Genomic DNA, 18068 nt, shown 5'->3' with positions numbered 1-18068 from the left:
CAACATCCAGCTCCAGCTCTACAGCTGGCAACAGGTCTTGACTGATCAGTGGATGGCATGCTGGCTGGTAAATATTTTGAATGTTACCCCTGAAGATGATTAATCAATCAATGAAAGTAAAATCCTCACAACTGCTTTGTGTCTGCTTTGGCTTTTTCGTATCTTCCACTCCAAGTTCCCGATCATTCAGTAGTTTCTGTGAATTCTTCCTTTTGTACCATATCCTACTCCATTTCAAAACTTTCCATCCCCACTCCACTTCCAAATTTTTTATCCCACACCTGGATCATTGCAGCAGCATGCAAACTAGTCTCCCCAATTCCGCATTCTTTTCCTTTAGTTTATGCTCAGATCAGGGAAAACTGTGAAGCTTGAAATCCTGTTATCCTGTTTTCCCTACATGAAACAGAACCTTGCATTTCAGTGAGAGAGTCTTGACTCTCCAGAGGAAATGTAGGAAGAGAACTCCAGATATCTACCAGACATTGTGCTTAGTGCTTTCCACGCATCTATCCTCAATTAATCCTCACAACCACCTGTGAGCCTAGTTATTCCCATATTTAAAATGCAAAAAGTGAGGCTCAGAGAGCTTATGTCATTTTCTTAAAATCACCTTGCCACTGAAAGCTGGAGAAAGGATTTGATCCCAGGTCTGTCAGGTTCCAAAGCCCCCATAACCAACGTGGTTTGGGTAATTGAAAGTTGCCATGCCACTGATACTGCTATTGATTGCTGTCACAAAAACCTCACAACCAGAATATTACTTCCTGAAGAGTTATATTTTTTAAACAAATTCAGAACATTAAAATCTGGCTTTTACAATGTTTTTCTTTTCAGTCGCTGTTTATATGATTCATGTCATTTCTTGTGTTTATGCAACCATCACACAAATATGGTGCAACATCACTGTCCTGACGGCTATTATAAATACCAGAGGGTATGTAATAGTGATAACAAGCAAAGATCAACATCAACTTCTCTATTCTGTCAGTAATATTACTTCAGTTAACATTAATACCATGCAGACTTAAAGACTCCTAGTCTAATCACCCTTTTATATATTTTCAGAAAGATTAAATGTGTTTGCAAATACTTTGGGAATTTGAGCCTGTGTCCAAATTTTTTATAGGTTTATTACCTCTCAAGGACCCCAAAGGTCCATGTTAAACTCATGGCTTCAAAATCTGAGAAAGCTGGATTAGACTAAACCCTTCAATTCCTCCACTATGTCTCTAGATAATTTCATTTTCAGTTATTTTGCTACAGCATAAAAAAATAAAGCTTCATAGATTCATTTGTTACATTTCTACAAACTCCTTCATGTGTTTACTTGAAGAAATTTTAGCAATTCAAAAAAATCAACCTGGCCTGTGCAAAGTACAAGTGTTTACATAATTCTTTTGAGTATTCTTAAAAAAGCACACCCTTTAGAGATGTGTTTAGTTATGAGACACTCAACAAAGATATGAGGATAATTCAAAAATTTGAAGGGAACTCTAAGAGAGGAAAACAGCATGCTCTGGTAAATGAAACTAACTTGAAATAAACTACATAATTATTAGCGAGGACTAGAAGAAAATCTGTCACTCTCCCCGAAATAATTCTTTCTGCGAGGTTACAAGTTAAAATGAAGGTTAAAGCTGAGTATACATACCTTTTGTAAACCTTTTTCTGTCTTGGTACTGAATTATTAGCTTAACTTTCGTTTCTGGAACTTCTTTTTTTTTCTTCCAGTTTTATTGAGATATAATTGATACATAGCACTGTGTAAGTTTAAGGTGTGCAGCATAATGATCTGACTTACATACATCATGAAATGATTACCACAGCGAGCTAACATCCATCATCTCATATAGATGCAAAATTAAAGAAATAGAAAAAATATGTTCTTCCTTGGGATGAGAACTCCTAGGATTTATTGTCTCAATAACTTTCATTATATATTTATCATGTCGTGTATTATATACCTAGTACTTCCTTTAGCTTGTAACTGGAAGTTTGTACCTTTTAACTAGTTTCCTGCCCATCCCCTACATCTGGTAACTACAAATCTGATCTCTTTTTCTATGAGTTTGTTTGTTTTTGAAATATAACTGACCTACAACACCATTTTAGTTCCTGTTACACAACATAGTAATTTGATGCTTTTACACGTGTTTCTGAAATTTCTTAATGCATTTGGCTTACTAAATTTCATTAAAGTTCTTCAAATAATTCAGCTATTAACTTGGGGTAGTACTTGAAGGGGAAGATGTAGTGTCAAGAAAGGGCTTTTGCTGATGTCATTGTTATGGCCTTATCAAATTTATGGTCACCAAGGATTTTTTTTTTTTTTTTTTTTTTTTTGCCGTATGCGGGCCTCTCACTGCTGTGGCCTCTCCCGTTGCGGAGCACAGGCTCCGGACGCACAGGCTCAGCGGCCATGGCTCACGGGTCCAGCTGCTCCGCAGCATGTGGGATCTTCCCGGACCGGGGCACGAACCCGTGTCCCCTGCATCGGCAGGCGGACTCTCAACCACTGTGCCACCAGGGGAGCCCTCACCAAGGATTTTTTAATTCTTTTTCAAATTTTTTCCCATTCAGGTTGTTCCATAATATTGAGCAGAGTTCCCTGTGCTATACAGTAGGTCCCTGTTAGTCATCCAGTTTAAATACAGCAGTGTGTACATGTCAATCCCAAACTCCCTAACCATCCCTTCTCCCCCTCCACCCCCACCCCATAACCATAAGTTTGGGGACCTAGAGATTGTCATACTGAGTGAAGTAAGTCAGACAAAGAGAAATATTGTATGATATCGCTTATATGAGGAGTCTATTAAAAAATGATATTTTGGAGATTAATCCTTTGTTGTTTCATTTGCAAAAAAAAAAATGATACAAATGAACTTGTCTATGAAGGGGAAAGGACTCACCAAGGATATTTATAGCTCCTACTTTATACATAATATCAATTACTTTTTCCTGAAGAAATGTATACTGTTTGGTAAAACTTTTTTTAGATAAGGCTGATAATGAGAGTGTATCTTCTTTTTATTTATTTATTTAGTTAGTTAGTTAGTTTTGGCTGTGTTGGGTCTTCATTGCTGCGCACGGGCTTTCTCTAGCTGCAGCAAGAGAGGGCTACTCTTCATTGTGGTGCGAGGGGCTTATCATTGCGGTGGCTTCTCTTATTGCAGAGCACAGGCTCTAGGCACACGGGCTTCAGTAGCTGTGGCACGTGGGCTCAGTAGTTGTGGCTCGCGGGCTCTAGAGCGCAGGCTCAGTAGTTGTGGTGCACGGGCTTAGTTGCTCCCCGGCATGTGGGATCTTCCTGGAGCAGGGCTCGAACCCGTGTCCCCTGCATTGGCAGGCAGATTCTTAACCACAGTGCCACCAGGGAAGTCCCGTGTGTCTTTTTTTAAGGGATCTCTTCTATTAAATAAGAGTCCTGAGTTTTGGCAGGGGCTGGAAGTGATGGTAGAAGGATTCTTAGTTTACCTCTGTTCCCGTGTTTTACTTGTTGTTTCAATAACAGAATAATATTAATAAGATGAAAGGAAATTAAATTGCACTTGACCCATAATGTTGCTTATATCTTTCATTCTCTACATCTCAGTAAGATAATTTGTTTTATTACCGCTACTTGGAAAATAAAGAAATTGAGGTTTGGTGAAGTTGTATAACCTGCCCAAGGTTCTACAACTAATGAAGGGCATCACTGAGACTGAGCCCAGGACTTCTAAATTTGTGCTTCCGCCACGATACTAAACTGTTCCCTATCCCCAAGATTCCCTGATAGATATTGATCATTTATTGTCATGCGTCTGACTTTGTTTTACATTTTTAAAAACTTTCATTGAAGTATAGTTGATTTAAAATGTGTTAATTTCTGCTGTACAGCAAAGTGATTCAGTTATACACATATATATTCTTTTTCATATTCTTTTCCATTATGGTTTATCACAGGATATTGAATATAGTTCCCTGTGCTATAAAATAGGACCTTGTTGTTTATCCATCCTATGTATAATAGTCCGCATCTGCTAATCCCAAACTCCCAATCCATCCCTCCCTCCCGGAATCTCTTTGAATATGGGAAAAATAAGATTCTTTTCTCACTATATAGTTAATCAAACACTACAGACTCTTCTCCAGATCTGATTGGCTTCAGAGTGACGAGATCATACTTCTGTTTTATGAGTTACTGTAATGACATTCTGTTTCACAAGATCTCATTATTAACACCTTTATCCAAAGACTTCTGTACTTTTTGTTACTGTAGCCATGTTTTTTTAAAATCCAAACCGTGAGACAAAGAATATCACCTTCCTGGGGCTTCTGGACTCATAGGAATATCACTAACTAGGGAAGCTTGCCTCAGCCTTGACGTTCAGTGTTTTTATTGGAGTTTCATTTCATAGACATGATGACTGACTGACTGCATGATTAAACTCAATCTCCAACTCTCCTCCCCTGCCTAGAGGTCAGGCTGATGTAAACTAGCTCAAAGCCCCAACTCTCTAATTGAATGGTTGGTCTTTCTGGCATGGCCAAACTCTGAACTGAGTCATTTTGTTAACATAAACTCAGATCTTTGGTCTCAGGGACCCACCATGAATAACAAGACATTCTTATAACTTAGAAAATTCAAAGGATTTAGGGCTTACCTCCCAGCAACCAGAGATGATGAAGACCAGCCAGCTTTTTAATTATACAACAGCTGCCAACAGAGGATGATTTTAAACTCTTATACCAAATCTATTAAAAACAACATGATCATCACTGCAGATTTTTCACATACCAGCTGGCAAACAGAATTTATATTATGAATTAAAGAGCACCCTGTTTAAAAAAAAAACTAGAAAGAAATCTAGGGGCCAGTTCTATAAATATTAACCAAATTTATGTAAATATGCCTATCACATTTTAGAGCATTATCACTTACTTAAATATGTAGGAAGAAAAGTACACATGTTACTTTAAGATTGGATCATGGATTAAAAATAGTGCATTTATATTTAGCATCCAAATATGACTGCTTCTAAAAGCACAAAGATTATGTCAAAGAAACACAGGATTTTAAATCTGAATCTTAGTGACTACTTGTACAGCCCCTTTATTTCACAGTTGAAAAAAATGAAAAATCAGATTCTTATACTAAGGTAATTATTTCTTTCAGGATCTTTCATTTCATACCACGCCACAAGTACTTCCATTTATCACAGGAACATATTCTAATATTTACACTCTTAGCATTCAGTACCAAACCTAATTCCCTAACCTAAAGATAAATCCTGACTTGCCTGGTTTTGTCCTAGATGAAGAAGGAAGTAAGACTCCTTCAAATAGTAACTTTAGGTACATTGGGTCACCATCACTGCCATTTCTTACCTCTCCCGAGTCACAGCAACTGCTATAGGACTCCTTTAAGTGCCAGAGGCCCCACTGTTTCTCATAAAATTCATGTGTGGCTCATGAGTATTACCTTAGGAAAACAGTCTTTAGAAGATTTTAAATGCTTCTCAAATTCAAGGGAATAGTTTCATAAATTTGTTTTCTTGGGCTTCCCTGGTGGCGCAGTGGTTGAGAGTCCGCTTGCCGATGCAGGGGACACGGGTTCGTGCCCTGGTCCGGGAAGATCCCACATGCCGCGGAGCGGCTGGGCCCGTGAGCCATGGCCGCTGAGCTTGCACGTCCAGAGCCTGTGCTCCGCAACGGGAGAGGCCATAACAGTGAGAGGCCCGCGTACCGCAAAAAAAAAAAAAAAAAAAAAATTTGTTTTCTTCACATACTGTGTGTGTATGTGTTATGTACATGCATATGTGTATGTGTATGCATGTGTCTTTTAGTGAAAAGGTTCTAATTCCACTCCAAACAAGCTCCTATTATCTGGAAAATGTATTATTTTCTACATGAAATAGTACCTCAAACAGCCACAGCTTTTAAGAAAAGCACTTTAAAAATCTATTTTTAAAAAGCAATTTTTTCTAGAAACAACTCCAAAATATACCACCAATATAAACATTGGGAAACTTTATTGCAAGCCCATTTTTAATTGTAAATGTAAATTCTCAATACTATGAGATGGTTAACCAAAGCATGAACTTCTACATACTGAGGAAATGGGACATTCTAACCCAAATGTACTATAGGAAAGCATTTAAAAGTATTTTGAAATTATGTGGTAATGAAGTTTTAGATTTTTTCTACTGTAGAGTATAGAATGTCTGTTTGACTTCCTATCACTGAGCATTTTTTTTATTACATTAGTTTGTATTCTTGCTAATCTGAGAAATATGGAAATAGGCAACAAATCTTCAGGTCATTAGTGTAAATTTAAAATGTCCTCTTTAGAAAGATTGAAATAGAGAAAAATATTAAAGTAAAGTATCGTTCTTGATAATTAGCAAGAATTTAAATAAAGAAATATTATCAAGGATAGTAAAAAACAATGATTTCTTCAGGAATGAAGTTACTGTGTTTCTCAAATACCTAAATGCCAATTTTTTTTTTAGTTTTGGGGAAGTTTTTCTAAGAAATTTTGAATATCATTATTGAACATCAAATATCACTCTTTGCTTGATAAAACTGTGTTATCTTCACATTCTCCATGTGGAAACATCTGAATACACAATTTAGGAAAATCTTGCAATTTTTAATTCTATACAGTGTAATTTAAATATAAATTCATAACAATAAGTGTCTGTTTTTCACTTGAATCATTTTTAACTACAGTCTCAAAAGTGTTTTCAAGTATTACTTATCTAGATGTTAAATTTCTCTGTGAGTTACCATATGTCCATTCTGCAGATGAACTGACAGTTTGAGATAATTGAGAAAGTGAACATCAGAATGAGAGGAAGGTAGTCAGAATCAGTTCACACAGTTGTTCACTAATATTTGTTGACTGCTTATTGTTGGCAAGGCACTGGCCATATAGCAGTGAATAAGACAGAACCCAGAACTCACGGAGTTTATTGTTTAATGAGGAAGAGAGACATTAAAAATCAATTATATGAAGCAATATTCACTTACAAACTGTGCTGTGTACCATGAAAAACAAATGAATGCTGCTAAGAGAAGTCTTAATGTGGACTTCATTTACACTGAGACTTGTCAGTGGAGCTTCTCTGAAGGTATCACAGAATAAAGTACCTAAAAGAGGTGCCAAATTTATCTAAGTGAAGAATTGGAGTAGGGAAATTCCAGTCTAGGAAAACCACATATGGGAAGATGCTGAGGTAGGAAATCACTTGGTGAGTTTTGGGAAAAGATTAATGTAACTAAAATACAATGAAAGGTGGAGGGTAGTGCAAAATGAGGCAAGAGAGAGAAGCACGGTCATACCATGCAAGGCTCATGACCACCCTAAGAATTTTGTATCTTATCTTAAGTGCAAGGGGAAACCGTGGAAGGATTTTGAGTAGAAAGTCACATGGTCATATTCGGGTCTTTTAAGTATTACTCTGGCTGCTATGTAGAGAATGGACTGGAAGCAGGCAAGAGAGGAAATGGGTAGAATGGTTAGGAGCCTATGCTTGAAGGCCATGGGATAAAATGGTAGATTGGATTAGGGTGATGGTGATGATGATGACAGAACTGGAGAAAAGTGGATGGATTTAAGATTTATACTAGAGGTATACTGATAGGACATGATAATGAACTAGATTTAGGAGAGAATGAGGAAACAGGTGTCAAGAATAGCCTCTATCTTTTTGATATGGCAACTAGTTGGTTGATAATACGTCATCTAGTGGCATGGAGGAACCCTGGGGAAAGAGCATTTCTGGTAGAGCTGCGAGGTGGAGATGAAGAGTTCAATTGTGAGAATAATTAATCCCACTTGTGTTCTAAGTATTTAACATACATTTTATAGTAAATAGCCATATTCCCTAGTCTTTCTGGTCCACTTCCTTTATTAGGGAAGTTTTTACATAGGTTACAGAGTTCCTAGATCTAAGATGCTAGTTTCAATCAAGGATTCATAAAAAGAATAAGGAGAATTAACTTTTTAAGCTAAAATATCTACTCTTTTAAACTTTTTGCCCCCAATTCCAAAATAATAATGTACTTAATTTAAAATTTAAAAATCTGGAAGAGAATAATCAGTCAAAAATTTAGCATTACAGGGCTTCCCTGGTGGCGCAGTGGTTAAGAATCCGCCTGCCAATGCAGGGGACGCAGGTTCAATACCTGGTCCAGGAAGATCCCACATGCCGCGGAGCAGCTAAGCCTGTGTGCCACAACTACTGAGCCTGCGCTCTAGAGCCCGCGAGCCATAACTACCGAGCCCACATGCCACAACTACTGAAGCCCACGCACCTAGAGCCTGTGCTCCACAACAAGAGAAGCTGCCGCAATGAGAGGCCCGCACGCCACAACGAAGAATAGCCCCCACTCACCGCAGCTAGAGAAAGCCCATGCACAGCAACGAAGACCCAATGCAGCCAAAGCTAAATAAATAAATTAAAAAATAATTTAAAAATTAAAAAAAAAGAAGTTAGCATTGGGACTAAATCTTCTGAAACATAATAGTCTGCATCCCAGAACATACAGACCTGCAATCTTAGCCCCAACTTTTCTACCCAGTAAGATTTCAGGTGTTCTCCCTGGTATTGAATGAAAATTTGGGGGCCGATTTATGTTGCCTTCATCTCATTTAAAAGAGACCAGCTACTAGCTAATGGTCAGTGATTCACAAGCCGGAGGCACATGTTTGCGGGTATTTAGATCAGGAGGAAAGCAGGCCCAAGAAGGGATAGTGGGATAGAAGTCACAGAAGCCTCACAAGGGAGAATCCCCAGATCTACCCTTTTCTTTTACTGAAAAAAAGGGTGGCCCAGTATTTTCATAATTTCCACATTAGAGTTGAGCTAAGTAGGACGAAAGCTTATTTTAAAATGGAGGCAGGCCAGTAATGACGACAATAATAAACAACATTCATTGAATGTGTATCATGTTTCAGGAACTGCACTAAATGCTTTCCGTGTATTACATTATTTAATTTCCTCTTAACCTCTTATGAGGCTTAGGGGTCATAAATCATTCTCCAAAGGCCACACAGGTTGTAAATGCAAGAGTGAAACAGCCAGTTGTGTTTGACTCCAGGAGGGGAGTTTTCCGCCACTGTGCCACAATGCACCAGCACACAAATAAAAGATGAGACTGAAAAACCTCAGTATTTCTTTAGTGTTAAAAGCTAAAAAGAAAAACACAAATTGTGTATATGATGGTTTGCAAATATTTGGGAATATTCCAAAATAAGGGAAATGTCTCTGCTGTGCTGGACCGTCCTTTTCTTACATAGTGTTCTGAAGAGATAGCTGACCACTTACAGGTATTTAAAACTACCTTGAGCTTTCTGTCAGCATAATTTCTCACAAATTTGGAGGTATTTGAATTTTATAATGTAGTTCCTGTCATGGTGAATTTCATTCTTGCTTCTTCCTATACCCTTTTAAAAACTGATAACCCATAATTCTTCACAATTTTTCTTTAAATTTCTGTGATTGAAATTCATTTTCTTTCAACTGTTCCATTATCACTGCACCCCTATTCTTAAACCACTTTAGATGAATACTTCACTGACCTTTTCTAACACAAAGTATGTGCTGGTAAGTAATTTTTAGTTGAAAAAAATTGCCTTAGTTTTTAAAAACACGGGGGAAAGAAAGCAATGAGATATTTCAATTCACTTTGTAGTGAAATTCTAAATGATAACAATAATTGCCTAGTTATGGTAATTTCTAACAAAGATGAAAATAAAATGAAGAACATGAAGCTTTCCTCTCACCCTTCAGGAACACAAGTATAATCTACTCCACCCATTCTCTTCCTCATAGCAACAGTGTGGCATCTCCCCTTTCCAGCATCCTCAACTACAACTGTCTGAGATGAGTTTTGAATGATGAACAGTTTACAAGATAAGAGGAAACGGGCATTCCAGTTGGGTGGACAATATGTACAGTGTACAGCAAAGACATGAAAGAAATCATCAGAAACTGGGGTGGGGAGGATGAATGCTGACAGGAGATCGGCTATGTTAGGTTGGTTGTGAGCCTTTTATGCCGTATTGAAGGAGTCTGACAGATACTTAGGTAATGACAAATGATTGGCAACCCTTGTTCCTCCTGCGTTCAAGTGCTCATACACTTCCTTCACCTCCTGTTATTTAGGTTGAAAAACAAAGCTAGCCATGCCTTTTCCACTTCTTCCATATCTATATTTCTACAATTCAGTGTGTTTAGCAGCTTAATACTATGGTTCTTTGTATGTGAAATTGCACTTTGGCATGAAGACAAGCGATGACCAAGTCAGAGGAAGTCTATTTGGGTAGAACTTTAGAAGTTCTTTAGAAGAAAGTTCTTTAGAAGAACTTTAGAAGAATACAAAGCAGTTGAAAAATACAGATAGAAAAGTAAAATATTATTCAGGAGAAAAAATACATGTCTACTACTGACACCATGAGTGTTCTTTTAATAAAAGACATCTCATCTTTTATGCTAAAGAGACTTTATCAGGACTAATGGACCATCTCAAATGAAGAAGAATAATCACAATTACACAAACTTTTCCCAAGTCCCCTCCAAAACAGTCTAGTTGTCACGTAGATTTATTTTCAGAATTTCCAGACTTGGTCAGGACCAAGTGAATAGAGGAAGTAGTGAGAGAGAGACAGAGAGTAATTTTGAAATGACTTTTTAAAACTGGACTCATTTTATATACAGAGAGAGAGTAATTTTGAAATGACTTTTTAAAACTGGACTCATTTTATATACAGAGAGAGAGTAATTTTGAAATGACTTTTTAAAACTGGACTCATTTTATATACTAAAGCTGGATTTCAAATCAACTAAATTTCCAGATTGTTTGGCTCATTCAGTACCTTCTCCTTTCACTATAACCAGGGCTTTGGCTTCAAAGAAAATTGCTCTATAAAATTTTACCACATTTTCTAATCAAAAGTGTGTGCTTCTAACGAGGCAGGGAACGTTGTCTATTACCGGCCCTCTTGCTGAGGGAACAATAGAAACGTGGCAAACTTGGTAGAAACTGGGCTATAGACAAAATAAAATCCTGTTAGCAAGTCTAGTGAACGCAGAATGCGTTCTGCCCCTTAAGAAATGCTGGTTTTATTTTGTGGGGAGTGCTGAGTGTTGTCTGTAGCGAGTGTTTGTCGTTTAACTTACTGAGATCGTGCAGATAGGTGAGTCACGGGTGACTGTGACAGGAGGCACTGAATGCAGGCCTTCACATTATTCATTAAAAGCACTAGTCCTGTCCCATCACCTCTTAAACATACATGTATCATCTTCAAAACTGGTGGAGTGGCTATCAGGCCTCATGAAGTCTAGAAGTCTTAAATGTTTATCACTTTAAATTTTGCCATACAATTAAGTAATGATGGAGTGAAACAAACGTATTTATAGTACATTTGAAAATCCTGGGATAAAAATAGGATCCAGATAAATCTTCCCACATGCTAACTAACATTTGCTTGGCCTTAGGAGCATGGCATTCCTACTGACATGGGCTACGCGGTGGCCCCTCACCATTCGGGCGTCTACCCTGTACACATTCAGCTGTACGAGGCCTGGAAGAAGGTTTGGAATATTAGAATCACCAGCACTGAAGAATACCCACACCTGAAACCAGCTAGATACCGGAGGGGCTTCATCCACAAAAACATCATGGTGAGCTTCCTCTGGTATGCGTAGGGTAGACCTCATTCTGCCAGACTTAATTCCTCATTTGAAGAAAGAACAAAAGAGAATAACTAAATATTAAAAGTGTAACAGAAGGAAAAGCTCCACGCAGCAGGAAACATATTTTTCATACCCAAGCAAAGGACATTTTCATCAAAGTCACTTCTTTTCAATTCTCCAAATAAAACTTTAAAATGTTTTTTACTGACACTATTGCTATTAAGCAGGCACTGACGTTAAAATACTAAGGAAACATTACATCTAACTTACAGATAATGTACAGAAGCCATCATTTCTTCAAAAAGTTATTTAGCATGTAAAACTAACACCATCTCTCTATATATAAACCATGCCGTTCTTGCCGGGCTGTGTCCTCTATCATATCAGACTGAAAAAAAAAAAAAAACTATTTACAACAAGAAGCCACATGTCCTGCATAATCATTAACAGATCATAATATAGAGTACAAATGAGAGATGATGTTAATGAAGTCATTTCTATCCATTGTCGAATTCTCTCCAAAGCTTCTCTATTTTGTTTTGTGTTTTTACACTGGTGACAAATGTATATTGTCAAGATATATTATTACCTAATACTTTGTGGGACCTCTCAAAGTAAGTAATTAAATCCTAATTTTTTTCCGAAATCAGAAAATCTAAAGAGCACTGGTGAAGTTAGGAGTAGGCCTCCTGATTTAGACACACACTGGGAAGGAACACCACACAGAACAAACACTATGTGGTCAGGCACCATAACACTGTCAAACTGTGTTTGAGCAGATGTCTACCTTCTAGAATTAGGTGTAACTGACTTCTTTTCAGACAGTTTTCCTATGTCAGCAAAAATTACAGATTGGATAATGACATTTGTATTACTACAGATAGGATAATGAACTTGGATCAACTTCCACCTTAACTTTTCCCTCAATAAAAACTGTTGTAAATGCTATATGGGGACATAATGGCCACATTTTATCCCACCTGCCATTCCTCCTTACTGAAAATGAACTCACTGTGCCTCAAGCTGCCAGTCTTTTGACTTGGGTTATATTATAATTTAAAAGTATGCCAGTACTCTCCTGTCATGTTTAAATCATATGCAGTCTTAGAATAATAAACTTAAGTCTCCAAGGACTTTATTCAATGGTGTTCTCTTTTGTTTCTGTTTCTCTCTGTAGTGTCAGAAAACTTGCTTGGATATGTCCCACGACATATGTTCATCTTTGTTTCTCCTGAAAACATATTTTACCTGTATTATAAATGCATGCATCTGGCAGGTATTAAATGCTCTAACAGATTTCCTGTTTTGAGGGAACTGTCCCTGAGGTTCCACTTATGCAGCAATCCGTGGAAACTCTGTTTGCTTTGTGGACCCTTGTATGAGCATTTCCTAGTGGAAATGTTCCAAGTTGATGTGTAGTTAGAGAGGACAGGGCTTGAAGTCATCCTAATAGAGTTGTAAGTGGAGACCACAATAGCCAATATGCCCTCCTAGGGAGAGACTGCAAAGAAAAAAGAGCAGGGAACTGAGGAACAAACGTTCCTTAGATCACACCCATACCCTGTTGTATGAATGAGGGGAACTGGGTTTTGATGATCTACTCACAAATCAAACTTACAAGGCCTTAAATGAAACTTATTATCTTCCCTTCAAACTAGCTATTGGTCCTGCTATCTCTAATTCAGTTCTGCAATTTGAACATCACACTGACCCCCCATTTCCAATCAGTCTCTACATTCCGTCAATAATTCCTTCATAATATTTTTAAATTTCACTTCCTTTCCCACAGCCTAATTCACTACCTTGACTTTCATTTGTAAACCATGGTGCTGGTTTCTACTTCGTTTATTTACGGCTTCTATCCACCACTCACTGCAGTCCATACCATGGAAAGTGCCAACCTTTTAACCCTAAAATGCTGCCTCATCTTGCCTTCCTAACCTGATTCTTTCCAGTTGTTTCCATACGCCTTAACTTGCTCTTCTGAAAACAATTTAAACTGTCTACCTTTCCATCTCCTGTTGTCCCGTAGCTAACACAGACTCACTCCAGACAAAAAGGTCTGCAGCAATATCACTGTGTCTATGCCTTTGTCATTCTTTCCACCTTGAAAGACCACTTTCTGATCACTCTCTACCTATTCCTATTCCCTTTATGCCTCAGTATCAAGTTCCATATCTTATATAATTTAATGTAAAGCACCTTGGTATATATATAGCAGCTCAATACCTAGGTCAGGCCTACACTGATCTTATTCTCCTCTGAATTCCTATAACACATCCTCTTGTATAACTCCATTAGGAACATAAAAGCTAGATTCAAGCCCTATGTACAGGATATTGGCTTTAGGTCCACTGGCCGAGATTCCTATGACTATGGCTTTCATAACCATCTCCTAGTTATTGTCAGGAGCTATAAGGTTTCCAGGGGCTCATCAACATCTCAAAGTTTGAATTTGATAGCATTACACTCCCAGAAACAGTTCTAGAGAGCAGTTCACAGCAGAATGACTAAAACCTCTCTTACTCCTTCTCTAACACAAGAGAGCCATTTCAAGGAACATGTTCAGTGTCCCGTAGCATTGGATTTAGGGAGCAAGGCAATGCAATATGACCCTCTTACACTCTGATGATCTCCTCAGCCTCCTTTGGTGGTCCACTGACCATCCTAGGGCTCATGGTGACTCTCATCCTCTCAGCAAGTGTGATCCTCCCCAGAGTTGCAGGGTAAAGCCTGACACTTCCTCTTCCCTCTGTTCAAACTCAGGTAATTTGAGAAATAAATGAAATTCAAATTTCTTTTCACTTCTCTCTCCCTTTTGCATAGAATCAGCTAGGCAATCAAATCCCAAAGTTGGCTCTGTATGTTGCCATAGTTTTTCAAGCAAGATATTCAGACTGAATCCTAAAAGCGATTCAGAATCATGCACGTTAAAATGTAAAACTAACCTAGCGTTTAATTACATGTAGGCATTTCATTATTTAGCTTTGGGGTACTTCTCTTTATCCCAATATACCTTAAATCCTTCAAGAATATAAAGGCTATATCTTTGTGTTCTCCCACCTGGACTTGCAAAGAATTTTGAATAAGTATTTGTTAAATAAATAACTGCTATGTAAAACTTAATTTCCAGGAAATTACATGTTCATGAATTGTTAGGGGATATATCTGATTCAGTTAGAATACCTCTGCACTTAGTTCTTTTTTGTTGTTGATTTTGTGCATAACATTATGAGAATGCATAATGCTTTTAAACATAAACATCATCAGAGCTAATACTCTGCAATTAAACTGAAGTTCTTGGAATGATTTCATCAAGATAAAATAGCTTCTAAGGATATAACTTTCACCAGTTTACCAAAATAAATAGGATAGATACAGTTTTGATTTACACTGAATATGTAGCTTATTGATTGAGCTGGGAATTATGTTTTCTAAGAAAACTTTCCAAGGACTAGATTGAAATGTATTAAATACATATTCAGTATATTTCTAGGAAGTTGCAAAGCATGGGGATTCCTGTACAGGTAATATTTTGAAAGCACTTACTAAATCAATTGTGTTTTAAGAATCAAGACAAAAAAAAATGACGATCCGTTTGCTTAGGACAATAAACAGAAGACCTGCCTGTGTAAGATTCTATAAAACTTGTATCCCTCCAAAGTATACTAATTCATTTTCTGCTACTTCAAGGGTGTAATGACAAATGCAGGTCATAAAGAAGTCATTATATAAAATTTAGCTAAAGTTTGTACCATCTTGCACAGCTTTTGTTCACCCCTTCTTTTATAATTGTACTGATATTTCACCAGGAAAGCTGTAAGAATTTGAAAAAAAATCCTTATCACAAATATGTATAACTGAAGTAAATAATGGCTTTTATACACAAAGGACAAAAAGAAGACTTTTTACTGAGTGGCCTTTTTATCATTTTGTTTCTGACATTTTATAAAAATTACTAACCAAATGCATCATCTCTTTCTTACTTTTGGAACTGGCAGGCTTCAGACTTAGAATTCGGGGCAATTACTACAACCTACAGTAGTCCTTTCAGAGTAGAACAGGAACTATGATTTGTGTCTCAAATAACTGTTCTAATTTAAAATGTCATTTCCTAAGAATCACATTAAGTTAATAATTGACTTCATTTTCTAATGCATGTGTAGAATTTGATAGAAGTATTATCCTTAAAAATTTTGCCTACTAGAATTACAATGTAGCACAGGCAAGTCCAGTATTTTTAAAGTCTAATTTTTACTTTTTGTTTGTTTTATTTCTTAAGATGCTGGAACATACTAGGCTTCATAACAGAAGTAATGACTTGGAGATTTAAAATAGATAAGTGGCTAAAATAATTCAAAGTGTATCTTAGTTTTAACATATTTCTTCCACTCTCTTCAGTATTCCTGCTGTAGTGATGTCATCCCCACTTTCCCACATTGTGAAGAACTTTGGGGGTGTTAGTTACGAGTTGAATAATGACACCAGCTTGTACATTATTTTCCATGAGGGAAAAAGCTAAGTTTCAACATATTAATTGGTTGAAAGGAAATTTTTCCTTACCTGTTCATTCTTCCTTCAGGTTCTTCCAAGACAAACCTGTGGGCTTTTCACTCACACAATTTTCTATAAAGAATATCCAGGAGGTCCTAAAGAGCTGGACAAGAGTATCCAAGGAGGTGAACTTTTCTTCACTGTGGTCCTCAACCCAGTAAGTACTTTGAGTTATTCTCCAAATAAATAATGAAAAATGACAGGGCAAATGACAAAGAGGCCAGGGTTTTGGTGGTTATCAGCCAATCAAGATGAAGTTTCAGTTCTAAAACAGTAGTTAAAAACTAAATGGAACCACATCTAGTAATGGGGGCAAACTAATTCTACAAGTAGTAATGACATGAGGACCTTACGGAAGAGCCGAGGAAGTGCTCTAGCAAACCCTCCTCTGCGTTGGAAAGTGATCAAAAATTAGAGATTCTTGCTTTTATGCAGAGTAAGATTTTTCACCTATAAAACTCTCCAGTTCCCAATGGGACCAGTTTTCCATTTAGGTGACTATTCTATTTTTTTCTTATTTAAAATAAAAGTAGAAGCAAAATGGGAGAGGAATTAGATAAGCAAATAGGGTCACTGTTGGAACATTCACATTAGATCTTATCTTGCTGCATCTCAGGCCAGGGCAGAGCAGCCTGTTTTATTGGGCTACTGTTCTTCCTCCGTTACTTCTTAATACTAGGGTGCCAGCTCCCAAATAAACCATTTGTACTTATTTCTGCTTGAGGCCAGTGTTACAAAGTTGCATAGAAAACGAACTAACTGAAGTAAGGTGTATAAGGAAAAGAAGGGATTTTTATTTCCCTTCTGAAGATCACTGACATAAAAAGTAAAGCTGTATTGATTTATAGTAAATTTGTCCCTGATGTTAGCAATATTCAAGATGAAAAAAAATGTAATTTTCCAAATGTGAAAAAAATTCTATCAGCATAAAAGTTAGATAAGAGAGGAATAAAGAGAATAAAATTTGAAAGACCTCTCTCTTTTTTTTTTTTTCATTTTAACATCTTTATTGGAGTATAATTGCTTTACAATGGTATGTTAGTTTCAGCTTCACAACAAAATGAATCAGTTATATATATACATATGTTCCCATATCTCTTCCCGCTTGCGTCTCCCTCCCTCCCACCCTCCCTATCCCACCCCTCCAGGCAGTCACAAAGCACCGAGCTGATCTCCCTGTGCTATGCGGCTGCTTCCCACTAGCTATCTACCTTACGTTTGGTAGTGTATATATGTCCATGCTACTCTCTCACTTTGTCACCGTTTACCCTTAAGACCCCTCTCTTGACATTAATTTTACAGGTCTTGCAAGTAAAATTTCAGATATTTTTCATTATCTACTGGTATTCAATAGCTATCTATTTCTCAGCTCCTAGAAAATGAGGTAGAAGTAAGAGTAACTCATCTTTGGGCAAAATCAAGATGTCTATCCAAAACTCACCATAGTTTGAAGTTAATAAACTTCTTCATACCCCCCAAAAATATAAATAATTCTGAGTTATATATCAGAAATAATCTGGTTCTTCTAACTTTTCTATTCTTAACAAATGGAAGTATCTTTGGAATCATCTCATATTGTTTTGTTCTCTTTTTTTATCAATTCAGCCACTAATACACAGGCAAAAGAATTAAACTAATGCCTAATGATGAACTGAAAATTCAGTTAAAATATTCTTAATATGGTAACATTTTCATCAATAATTTTAAGATTCTTTAATCTATAAAATTCTGATGTTTTATATTTCCTTTCATCATAGAGCAACTGTGAACAAGTAATCATCTATTTGATTTTTTTAACCAATAGTTGCTTTGGCACTTAAGAAATTCCTG

The 18068-nt window shown here is 37.0% G+C and overlaps 1 protein-coding gene across 1 annotated transcript in view; it reads left to right on the top strand.

Annotated features, from left to right (window-relative positions):
* NDST3 (N-deacetylase and N-sulfotransferase 3) overlaps nt 1–18068 on the top strand; it is a 137746-nt gene that overhangs the window by 57470 nt on the left and 62208 nt on the right. The window contains exons 4-5 of the mRNA XM_079919970.1: nt 11487–11672; nt 16267–16395. Of these exons, the coding sequence (XP_079776096.1) occupies nt 11487–11672; nt 16267–16395 (315 nt within the window). The remainder of the gene's footprint in view (nt 1–11486; nt 11673–16266; nt 16396–18068) is intronic.

The sequence above is a fragment of the Stenella coeruleoalba genome (genome assembly GCF_951394435.1).
Source record: "Stenella coeruleoalba genome assembly, chromosome: 4".
In the NCBI taxonomy this organism is placed as follows: Eukaryota; Metazoa; Chordata; class Mammalia; order Artiodactyla; family Delphinidae; genus Stenella; species Stenella coeruleoalba.
This window is presented reverse-complemented; position numbering and strand designations above follow the sequence as displayed.